At 47.1% G+C, this 12363-nt stretch overlaps 1 protein-coding gene across 2 annotated transcripts in view; it reads right to left on the reverse strand.

Annotated features, from left to right (window-relative positions):
* Positions 1-420: 420 nt before the first annotated feature.
* Positions 421-12363, reverse strand: part of TYK2 (tyrosine kinase 2) — a 57125-nt gene continuing 45182 nt past the window's right edge. For both annotated transcript variants that reach the window (XM_066593574.1, XM_066593575.1), the window contains exons 13-25: positions 10146-10233; positions 9923-10050; positions 8673-8808; positions 8438-8589; positions 7911-8061; positions 7535-7632; positions 5477-5669; positions 5281-5399; positions 5031-5203; positions 4282-4399; positions 2937-3047; positions 1715-1856; positions 421-1133 (exon numbers count right to left, since the gene is read on the reverse strand). In XM_066593574.1, the coding sequence (XP_066449671.1) occupies positions 1722-1856; positions 2937-3047; positions 4282-4399; positions 5031-5203; positions 5281-5399; positions 5477-5669; positions 7535-7632; positions 7911-8061; positions 8438-8589; positions 8673-8808; positions 9923-10050; positions 10146-10233 (1602 nt within the window). In that variant the 3' untranslated portion in view covers positions 421-1133; positions 1715-1721. The remainder of the gene's footprint in view (positions 1134-1714; positions 1857-2936; positions 3048-4281; positions 4400-5030; positions 5204-5280; positions 5400-5476; positions 5670-7534; positions 7633-7910; positions 8062-8437; positions 8590-8672; positions 8809-9922; positions 10051-10145; positions 10234-12363) is intronic.

The raw sequence follows: 12363 nt of genomic DNA on the forward strand, positions 1-12363 counted from the left end.
TGTACAATAAGTGGAGATTGTAGCACAGCTTAAAACAATCACCAAGATCGGTGGTAATCAACTACTGGCCCCGGCAGCCAGAGGCGGAGGGGTGTTCCGTTCCTAGTTTTCCCATCTCAACTCTGAAAACCAAGAAGTTCTGTTCCGACCAGAATGGGGTGAGCAATTAGCGCAGCTGTCATTGAGGGGAATTTGAGATATGAAAACCGCATAGCACAGCGCCCTACGCCGGTTCCATAACTCCCAGTCACCTCAATGAGGGCTATGGCACCGGTGGCCCGCAGCCTTAGCAGCAGTTTCCCATCTCCGCTATGACAGGCCATGATGGTAATACCGCCCTTTACAACTGTTCTATATGACAGACTACCCTTACAACACATTCTGGGTACCCCTTCTCCCAACAAAGTCAGTCTGGCAGGCTCCACTTTAGCAGTTTAATCGTTTACATCTGAATAGGGGCGTTAAACCCCCTAATAAGCAAATCTTGAGAATGTAAGTTCACTTGCTATACAGTATAGGGGCCCAACATCGGGACATACCCCCCCAGCCCCCTGCATCGAGCAGGCACAGATTAAACACTAGACACGTATTTCACATATTTTAAGGCTTCTTATGGAAAGGATAGGCAAGATTAGCCAACCTGAGGTGCTCCGGCTACTGCAGAACTACAAGTCCAAGCATGCCCTGACAGCAGGCTAGGAGCTGCACATTACCCGGGGTGAGGGGACTACACAGATATCCAGGAAATACGGCAATATTGCACCAGCTTTTTGCATACATTTTGCATCTCACATGTAACATGCAACACGGGAATATCCCTCCCTCACAAGTCATGAAAGCACTTCATGAGATTCCAAGGACTTCACAGCTAAAACACGGGGACTGTAGTCCAGTCAGTCCGTTCCCCGATGGGACCGAGCCCACCATCATGTCCATCATTACATCTCAAGTGGTTAACACTGCTCCAGTGACTCAAAGACCATCCACTTCCAAGACATGAGCCTGCACGATCATCATCATCATCCCGCGTGGGGGTAAGTGGCGCTGCCAGAATCCGTCCGTGGTATAAGTAGCAGGTCATGTAGCGGCTGGTGGCTCAGTAATTCCATGCTCCTCAGCGTCAAAGCTTTGGCCTAAAAGAAAAATACATGCATTTCATAGCACTGCCAGCATAACAGACTAAAACATACTTGTCTCTCGGCAGCCCAGCCCAGAAATAGAGCATGCCGCGTGAGTTTTCATGTTATCTAATGCAATCCTATGCAGGCGGGCACAAGCGGAAATTCTGCGGGAAGCGAGGTATGCGACACTTATAGGCCACAAGAAAAATAAAGTCTACAAACGTAAGGGATGTGAAATGTAATCACTTTTGAAGGACATCTGACCAATTATAGTCTATGGGTATGTCAAGCAGTGTACAGTGCTGCCCCCAACTGGAGCTCTGCAGGTATTACAATTGCGATTCACTTTAATAAGGCAGAGTTGCATTTGTCTGTATAACTCCTGGTAGGGGCAAGTTTTAGTAGGGAAAATGGAATGCACAGTAGTTTGCATAATTCTCTTTTACGCTCACTAGGGGGTGCTGTTATGTTAAAGACGATGATGAATGACCCCTTACTCTTAAAGGGACAGTACCACCTCCCATTTTCAGATACGTGAAAGTGTGGTTCATGTCAACCTGTAACTCCTGGAGAAAAGTCTCAGAACTTCTCACCATTATATTAGCACACACTGAACACGGACGGTGCCTGCGTGCTGTAGGTATTGTAGAAGGCTTTCAGGATAGGGATGAGGGTTGGAAATGATGGCCGGAAACTCGCCTCCGTCTCCCAGCAGTTCTTCATCAGTTTGTAGATCTGGTAACAGAAGACACCAAGTCAGGACTTGGAAAACGTACAAATGAGAGTCGGAATCACTACGCTTAACCTCATAGAAAGGGTTAGGTGAAATGTTAGGTGAAAGGTTGTAAAATGATGACTGAATCACAACTTACCTGTTTTCCCTGCAGATCCAGAGCAAATGACTAAGCATGTGACTGCTGCAGCCAATCAGTGGCCACACTGATCAAATGCCGTACTCCTGGCATCACCACGCAGATGTTAGGCACCATGATGGGAAGAGTACGGCACGTGACAGCGGTTGCCACCGATTGGCTGCAGCAGTTAGACGGTAGCCCTTTGTAACAGATTGGCAGCATCGTGGGATCTGCTGTGCTGGATCACCAGGGACAAGAACAGCTAGATAGCGAGTATGTGGTTTCTTGGGCATTTTATTAGGCACTATTTGGGTACATATGGTGTATTGCATCACTTATTTGTTGGGGGAGAAGGGGTGGGGCATAGGGGTGAAAAAATGAGCAATTTCACTATAGTCTTTCTGGTTGTGCCTGTACGGTGAAACAGGAGATTCTGTACTCGCCGTAAATTCGTCCTCGGCATGTTCATTGGGGGACACAGTAAAGACTGTGGCAGTAGCTATACCCAAGGTCTTTGCTGTGTTCCCCCCATGACACGAATGGGAAAAGATAGTCTAGAGTTGTTTTAGGGGTTTTTTTGCATTCTTTGGCCGCCTGCAGATGGGCGGGTCGGATCCGGCGCCGCGGGACCCGACCCGAGCGCCTGCAGGGACCAGCGCGTACTCACCCACGCCCGCCGGCTCCTTGATGTGCCGGAGCTGGCGGCGGATGAGTGACATTTCTGTGCGGGGGGTCGCAGAGGCCCGCACAGAAATAGCGCATGCTGCGATGTTTGCCGCGCGATATTTCGCGCAGCCAAATTGCGTCCGTCTGCATAGGATTGCGTTTGTTAACGCAATCCTATGCAGGCTTCCAGTGGCGAAAATTCCGCAGGAAATCCCGCCGCGGAATTTCTGCTCGTGTGCTGGCCTTTAACAGCAAAAATCTTGAAAGCTTTATACCCTGTATCTGTGCCGCTTACCTCCATAGGACATTCACTTGGACAAGGAAGCCTCTGTCCCCGATCCAGCAGATCAATCAGCCGCACCACCGTCATCTGTCCTTGGGTAACTCCAATCATCTCTATGAATTTCTAGTAAGAAAGACAGCGTTCTACTAAGTATTTCCAATGTCGGAGTTTAGAAGACTTTTGTAATCGAAAACACCTCTGCATACACAGACATCCCCGTACAGAGGCCAATCTACACCGCAGCTCTGCATACACAGACATCCCCGTACAGAGGCCAATCTACACCGCAGCTCTGCATACACAGACATCCCCATACAGAGGCCAATCTACACCGCAGCTCTGCATACACAGACATCCCCATACAGAGGCCAATCTACATAGCAGCTCTGCATACAGACATCCCCGTACAGAGGCCAATCTACACCGCAGCTCTGCATACAGACATCCCCGTACAGAGGCCAATCTACACCGCAGCTCTGCATACAGACATCCCCGTACAGAGGCCAATCTACACCGCAGCTCTGCATACACAGACATCCCCATACAGAGGCCAATCTACACCGCAGCTCTGCATACACAGACATCCCCATACAGAGGCCAATCTACACCGCAGCTCTGCATACACAGACATCCCCATACAGAGGCCAATCTACACCGCAGCTCTGCATACACAGACATCCCCATACAGAGGCCAATCTACACCGCAGCTCTGCATACACAGACATCCCCATACAGAGGCCAATCTACATAGCAGCTCTGCTGGTTAAGGGGCAGAGCAGTAGCCTCTCATGAGTCAGGAGGTGTTTAAAACTCCTGACTTTTTTCTCCCCTCCCCCGTATTATTGTAAATATGCCAAAAGGGTTAGTTTTGGTTTATTTATTTTTTTTACATTTATTTATTTATTTTAAACAATTAGTAAAACTTTATTGTTTTTATTTTTACAATTTCTTTTAGTCCCCAGGGGGGACCACAACTAGCAATGCTTTGATCGCTCCTTCAGTATAATGTAATGCTATACATTACATCATCCTGCATTCTGACAGGCAGTCTATCAAGCCACCCAACAAGGATGGCTTGATAGGAATACTGCCAAGACAGCTCTGTACGTTGTGCAGTGGCCCTGCCTGGTATTGCAAGCTGAGTCTCATTCACTTAGCATGTAATACCAGCTGGAACCACTGCACAATATTTGGAGCTGTCTGCTTCTGACACAAATCCAGCTCCATACACACATGTACCCCCCTAGCCATCTTCTTAGCACTAAGGGACCAGGATCTCAACTGGAAAATCCTATATACTGAATATAAAGTAATGGAAGGACCACACAACAATATAGTCAAAGAAATAAGGACTTACAGTTGGGGGGCTAAGATAGGAGTCACATCGAGTCAAAAGTTCATACAGGGTTACCCCAAATGACCACACATCAGAGGCATAGAAGAACTTGCATTCCTTCAGACACTCGGTGGCGTACCTAGAAGGAAGAAAATTTAAATTCTATAAGATAAAAACCTCACAAAAATTAAAATAGTCTTTTTTCGGTGGCTCCAGCTTCAAGCCTGTCTACCATAGTCTTTATAGAGCATGTACACTTATGTCCGTAGTGGGTGCTCTCGCCCTGCAGACTGACGCTCCCCTGTTCTGATGAGTCCTCCACTCAGCAGGCTTCAATAACTAGTTTTCCTATTTTAGAGAATTCATGAAATTGGGGCAAGTAAGTGGGCGGACAGCAGTGAAGATGGATCCCGCTTCTGTTGTGCCTCAGCTATTTTCATGACCCTCATAGAAGTGAATGGAGAGAGCTGCACTCGTGCACCGCTACCTCTGCTACCGTCTGGATGTAGAGCCGATGGCTACCTCTCCAGGCACGACAGGGGTTGAGGACGCGCCTGTTCTGGGGACAGATGTGAGTGCCAGAAAGGGACCCACATCTGACATATCCTTCAAGGACGATGCCTATTGTATGCAGATTTGAGTGATCTTATTTGCTGCACATTGGGTTATTTGCTGCACAAGCAATAACCCAAGACCTTCCTGATGAGATACCGGCCCCATATGCCCAAAATGGTCATCTCCTCTTCATACACACAGTTCCAGGCTCTTACCAGAACACCGGGCTGTCACCATCCTCTCTTACTCGGTAGTACTCGTGCCCTTCTGGCACAGCTTTAGCAAGTCCAAAGTCGCCGATCTTCACCACGTTCTCGTTCTCCACCAGGACGTTCCGAGCAGCGAGGTCCCGGTGAATGTAATGCTGCGAGTGCAGGTACGCCATTCCCTGTGTCAACAGAAGGATCAGTGTAAGCTAACCATCCTACCATCTTCATCACAAGACACAGAGGTCAGAGAGCGCACCTCACAGATCTGCTGTGCAAAGAGTAATATCCGAGCCAGGCTCACGCTGTGTTTGGGAAGGTAATCCCGCAGGCTCCCCAGAGGCACGTACTCCATGATGAGCTGCACAATCTTATCTCCTGTGGATACAGATGACAAAAAGGGTGAATACGGGAGACGCAGCAAGTAAAGACGACTCCGGGGAAGTGGGGCTGACCTTGCTCGCTGCAGCAGCCTTTATACTTCACAATGTTCTCATGGTAGAGGGTCTTCAATATCCTGATCTCTCCTTTCCAGCTGGTCTCCAGCTGCTGACTGCAGCCCGACTTCAGGGACTTCACGGCCACCATCTCCCCGGTCCCATCGTTATTTGGGTCATAGCAATACAGACTCACTTTCCCAAAGTGACCCTGAGAAGGAGACAAGAAAATCAGTGACCATCAAAATGCAGTCTGCGTTGGCAATTTATATATTTTTTGTGGCATAGATGTAGAAATAAGCTGTTTTCATACAGTTATATACCATTCACCTCTTGAATCAATTCTTCAGATTATTAAGAATTAGAGATGAGCGAGCGTACTCGGCCACGCCCCTTTTTCGCCCAAGCACCGCGATTTTCGAGTACTTCCGTACTCGGGCAAAAAAATTCGGGGGGCGCCGTGGGTGAGTGGGGGGTTGCAGCGGGGGGGGGGGGGGGGGGGGGGGAGAGAAAGAGCTTCCCCCGTTCCCCGCTGCTACCCCCCCGCTCCGCCACGCCTCCCCCGGCGCCCCCCGAATCTTTTCACCCGAGTACGGAAGTACTTGAAAATCGCGGTGCTCGTTCGAGTAATTACTCGAAATGAGTAGGTTCGCTCATCTCTATTAAGAATGCATGGATAGTTGTAAGTCGTTTTTTCTTACTTTAATATAAATGCAAGAATTTTTTTTTCCCATAAAATTGTTTTGGGAAATTCTATATTTTTTGCAAACTTATAAAACTTTTTATTGCATGTTCTTAATTATCTTACATCTTTATTTAAAAGCTTATAATGTATAAGTATAGTCCTGCATTAAAGTTTAATGGTCATTTAACTTTTTTTTTAAATAAATATACGGAATGGGAGAGTCTAAGCATTTTGCAATATGTTTTATTAGTCTATTCTGCACATTTTTCCTTCAAAACCCCTCTTCTGCTATGCAGCTACGTTCGGCAAATATGTATTTCCCTAGCAGCAACTTAACTGCATAGCAGAAGAGGGCGCCCTAGCTGTGCCTGCACTGTTCTCTCCAGTGCAGGCACAACTGTTCCCATATGCTATAGTATTAATAAAAGGTCTCCAGTCTCCATTTTATTTCATTTTCAGTGTTCCTGTGTCCACAATCTGCAATGTTCCACAGGCTACTTTTATTGATGCGCTTCCTCACTCCTGTCTAGAATGCTCCATCCCTCAGTGCTGCATAAGAAGCAGCCGTTCTGTGCACTAGACAGCTTCTCCCATTCACAGTACTACCCCCCCCCCCCCCCCCCCATCAGACCCGATGATGCATTGTTAGGGCCTCGGTGCATCGGGTGGTGACATACAGCACTGTACAACCAATGTACAAACCCTGACAGTGCATTGGAGAGCGGACGCTGTGAAGGGGAGAAGAGAAAGTCCTCTCCTTATACAGCGAGCTAACAAGAGAAGAAGAGTGAAGACAGAAGAGAAATAACAGCAGGACAGATAAGAGCACAGAAGAAAATGGTGTGCATGTAAGACTGAAAATGTATAACGTAGGCTTTACTAATAAAATATTCAAATGGGTACAGCTGTGTCTGCAGCTGCACTACAGCTAATAGTGCAGGCACAGCTGGAGCTCCCCGTTCTGCTATGGAGTTAGGGGAATATGGATTTCTCTAGCAATGTCTTCACCTAGCTGCATAACATAAGAGGGTTTAAGGAAAAAAAATAGTTTTGACATTTACATTCTGGGTTAATCGAATTTTTTTTTTTTTACTATAGGATTGTGACTAAAAGTTGAAAAAAAAGTTTCTGTTCTAACAAATAATTAGGAGCCATTATTCCCAGTTGTGTTTAAAAGAAAACTAATTGGGCTTCTAAATAGAACTTTTATAGGGTTCTGGAGCGGTTCACAGTGATGCCATGAAGTTAGAGCACTGGAACACACCAGGGTAGGGCAGACTTTCCAGTGTCTCCTATATTAGGCTACATACCAGCCAGTTTGTGGTGAACACAAGTTAATCCCAATAAACAGAGAATCTGGACTTAACAAGAATGAATCAAATAGGACATACCTCTCCCAACTCCCGGATCTTCTTCAAGTATCGCTTCTGGAAAACTGTTGGGTCCGTGATGGAGAAATCAGGACTAATAGAGCCAATGTCCGAAAGATCTGTGGTTGAGAAGAACACATTAGTAATACAACATAGAAGGAAGGCTTTGCAGAAAGAACAATGGCAATATCATCAATCATCGGATATATATATATATATATATATATATATATATATATATATATATATATATATATATATCTATCAAAAGGACAATTTAAGCTGGATTTCCCCTTTAACACGTCATTCTTCCCATGGCATGTAGTGTTGGATGAGGCTTCTGGGAAGCATCACTGCAGAAAAGCAGGTACCACATGAGGTCCTGACCATTGCTCACCATGGGGCTGCAGCTGGGTCAGGTCTCGGAGGATGGTCCGGAAAGAGGGTCTCCCTGAGGGGTTGTAATTATGGCACAGACCAATGAGGTCAGCAAGCTCCTTGCAGGACGGCTCAGGGAGGCCCAGCTCCTTCTCGTAAAACCTCTCTTTCTGTACAGAAGAGGAGAAGACGACACAAGATTAACACAAGACAAAAAAAAAAAAAGTTAAAACTATACATATTGGACATAAGACAGTTTCCTGGTATACAAGAATCTCAAACTATGGCGCATGCCAAAATCTGCAACTTTTTACACCGGCTTCTGCCACTTTTCTCAGAGTGGGCAGGGTGAAAGGAGGCAACATGTAACACGTCAGATTTACTGTAATGCACGCCAGATTCTGGCATACGTTCTAGCAGAAACCCATTGAAGTTCGTAGCTGACATAAGCTTCCTTATGGCACAAGTAGGCGCTGCCAGGTGTATTAAGAGGCTCTTAGACCGGCGATAAAACCCCACAGACCAAATCCAGTCCCGTCTCCTCACCTCCGACGCTGTTCTCTCCTTTAAAGGCACTTCCCCATTAAAGCATATTTCCAGCAAGGTCGTCCCAAAGCTCCACTTGTCAGCAGCTGTGCTTAGAGAAGAGACATTGCGGACACACTCGGGGGCAATCCAGGGGATCCTGTCCACCCGTTCTGCAGGAACAACATTATATTGATACGTGGGACTTTTATAAGGAGGATAATAAACGGTTTGAGGTCACTATATGAGCCAGTACCTTCTCGAGACAGCACTGAGAAAGTCACTCCTGGGTCACTCAGCTTGATGAAAGGAGAAGATCCGTCATCCAGACCTTTCCTGGCCAGAAGAATATTCTTTGCACAGACATTTCCATGGACCAAACGTTTATCTTCCTGCAGAAATACAAAGAACCCACTTAGGTTTTTAGCACCCCAAAACTGTATTTATCTTTTAGGGAACTGCATTGTCTGTATATACCCAATGTGGTTTAAGAAGCAACAGATTAAAGGGCGTTTTTGTACCTCTGCTGCATTGATACTCTACAGATGGCCACAAGTAGCAAGTCTATTAGTTTGCTGGTTCCAAAGAAGAAGAGCAATAAGCTAAAAGATTAATTCATTGTATATAACATTAAAGGGGTTGTCTTACAACAGAAGCTTCTGTGATGTGCCAAGTGGCACATATCCATTGAGATGCATCTAGATGATCTTGCGATACATCCTGTATAATACCCCAGAGCTGCACTCACTATTCTGCTGGTGGAGTCACTGTGTACATACATTACTTATCCTATACTCATCCTGGGTTATCCTGTATTATACTCCAGAGCTGCACTCACTATTCTGCTGGTGGAGTCACTGTGTACATACATTACTTATCCTGTACTGATCCGGAGTTACATCCTGTATTATACTCCAGAGCTGCACTCACTATTCTGCTGGCAGAGTCACTGTGTACATACATTACTTATCCTGTACTGATCCTGAGTTACATCCTGTATTATACTCCAGAGCTGCACTCACTATTCTGCTGCTGGAGTCACTGTGTACATACATTACTTATCCTCTACTGATCCTGAGTTACATCCTGTATTATACTCCAGAGCTGCACTCACTATTCTGCTGGTGGAGTCAGTGTGTACATTACATTACTTATCCTGTACTGATCCTGAGTTACATCCTGTATTATACTCCAGAGCTGCACTCACTATTCTGCTGGTGGAGTCACTGCGTACATATATTACTTATCCTGTACTGATCCTGAGTTACATCCTGTATTATACTCCAGAGCTGCACTCACTATTCTGTAAGCTTCAGAGGCAACATATCTCATCACTCCTGGCTGGCTTAATGTCTGTACATAGAGTGCATTGTAGACAATATGTCTAATTAGTTAAACATCTCGTAACTAGACAGGTTGTCAATAACAGACAACTACTTTCGTCGTCCTCTTCCGCCACACAAGCGCCTTCTACTGGACATCGGGTGAACCAACACCATCACATACCAGATAACTGAGGGCGCTCGCCAGCTGCCTGGCCACAGTGAATTTCCACCCAGCGGAGATCAGAGCTTTATCCTTGCGCAAGCAAACGTCCAACGGGCCGTGCTCTACAAACTCCTCCACCATAATATCTGTAACGAGAGACAAAACAGAGACATCAGTACAAGTAATCATGCGGCGGTGTAGCGTAACCTAATTGCACTGCGGGTTTCCCACCAATACTCACTCTCTGATTCTCGCACACATACTCCATGGACAAACACTAGGTGGATGTGAGAGACCTGACTCATCAGACTTGCAGTCTCGAAAAAAGCCTGGGACGCAAGAACAAAAAAAGAAAAAAAAAAGCCAGTTAGCAGCAATAAAGCTGGAGATAAAGGTCATGGTTGTGGGCGTCATTAAATGTAAGAACATTTGTTACCTGTTTGAGGACCGAGGGATAGATTTGTTTCATAGTTTTAAAATGCAATTGGACAGATATGTCCCTTGGTCCTCAAAGGGTTAAGGGTTACAGACAGAGAAGGACATGGTGGTGGTGGCACAGAGCAGATACATGGCTGTGGCTGAAATGCAACATGCCCAATCCTCTGACCACCAACAATCTGCCGTCAGGGAAGGCAGGACACCCGGTACACATTGTGTGTCCGGTCCTGCTGAAACTGCTATTTGAGTTCACATCGAATGTGTATGAGAGGCTTAAAGGGATTGCCTGGGACTAAGATATAGCGTTCCAGATAGCAGGAGAAACAGTAGCCCATGTTCCTTTTGGAAATGGCAATAGGATTCTTCAATATTGTCGCCATTTGCAACTTGCCCTGCTGCCTGAATATAAAAGTGGTTTCTTCAGAAACTAGCACACATGTTTGCTGGACAGCTGGATGGCTCGCTCCCTAACCTTAACGCTGCCGGTCAGGAGCTGAAATGGCAACATAAGCGCCGCTTCCAGGTCCTGGGACATTTCTTTGGTACCGGCTGCCCAGCTGCATGACGCTACCACTGCCCGCCAGGAGCTGATGGGGTAACATTCACAGCACTTCTTCCTAGTGCCAGCTGCCAACATAACACAAGCATCATACTCGTGGACGGGACCAGGGGAAGAGACTAGCAGTTCGTATATACACATGGGGGGGGGGGGGGGGGGGGGGGGACAGCTTGTCATTGTACCGCTTCTATATGGATGCGGAAAGGGGGCATGACCGTACGCAATTATATTGTGTGGGAATTTCTGCAATAATATAGTGGGGGGACAGCTGTACGCAAGTATATTATCGGGTATGCAATCATACTTTGGGTGATGCGGGGCACTTCACACAGTAAAGGCTCATCTACACTAAAGATATGGCAAACTATGCCCGACATTCTTCCCCGCATGTACTCGCTGCCATGCTGATACACAGGAGCGACTATTGCTGGCTCGCTCACAGAGCGTCCAGCAGTGGGTAGGGGCGGCTGGAGGAGATTTCTCTCCCCGCTCTACCCTGTCCCTCTATTCATTTTAAGCAGCTTCAAATCCTGAATGATGATCCTTCAGTATAAACAGCTGTTCAGTATTGAACGGCCGCTGCTTAAAGGGAATAGAGAAGGGTGGGGGGAGAGCGAGGAGTGAAATCTCCTCCAGCCGTTCTGTCAGAGAGCCTGCGATACGCACTGCTGTGTAACAGCACGGGGGCGAGGTGATGCGGGGACGAGTGTCGGGCATCGTTTGCCCGACCTTCGTCCAGTGTAAATGGGCCTTTAGTCTTAGTAAATATAAATTATATAATAAATAACATATATATGATTTTAATTAATTTTTTTGAAGCTTTGCAACTAAAACTTTTATTTGGCTCCTAGATTTTTTAGCCGAGGAGCCAATTCTTCCTAAGTAATTTTTTTTAGTCTTGAGCCCCAAGATATTTATAACATACCGTATTTTTCGCTCTATAAGACGCACTTTTTTCCCTCCAAAGTTGGGTGAAAAAGTCAGTGCATCTTATAGAGCGAACGTGCCGAGATCAGACCCGGCCGGAGCTGAAGAGGATTGCAAATCCTTCTCACTGTGCGGCCGGCCGTTTGCATACAAAGCCGGCACAGCAGTAGAGCAGAGCGGCCGCACAACAGCTGATTGCTGGGGGCAGGTGAGGAGCAGGGAGCAGAGCGCCCGCACAACAGCTGATTGCTGGGGGCGGGTGAGGAGCAGGGAGCAGAGCGCCCGCACAACAGCTGTTTGCTGGGGGCGGGGGAGGAGCAGGGAGCAGAGCGGCCGCACAACAGCTGATTGCTGGGGGTGGGGGAGGAGCAGGGAGCAGAGCAGCCCGGCCCGTACAACAGCTGATTGCTGGGGGCGGGGGAGGAGCAGGGAGCAGAGCAGCCCGGCCCCGTACAACAGCTGATTGCTGGGGGCGGGGGAGGAGCAGGGAGCAGAGCGGCTGGTAGGGCGGGGGAGGAGCAGGGAGCAGAGCGGC

The sequence above is a fragment of the Eleutherodactylus coqui genome, chromosome 2 (assembly GCF_035609145.1).
Source record: "Eleutherodactylus coqui strain aEleCoq1 chromosome 2, aEleCoq1.hap1, whole genome shotgun sequence".
NCBI lineage: Eukaryota > Metazoa > Chordata > Amphibia > Anura > Eleutherodactylidae > Eleutherodactylus > Eleutherodactylus coqui.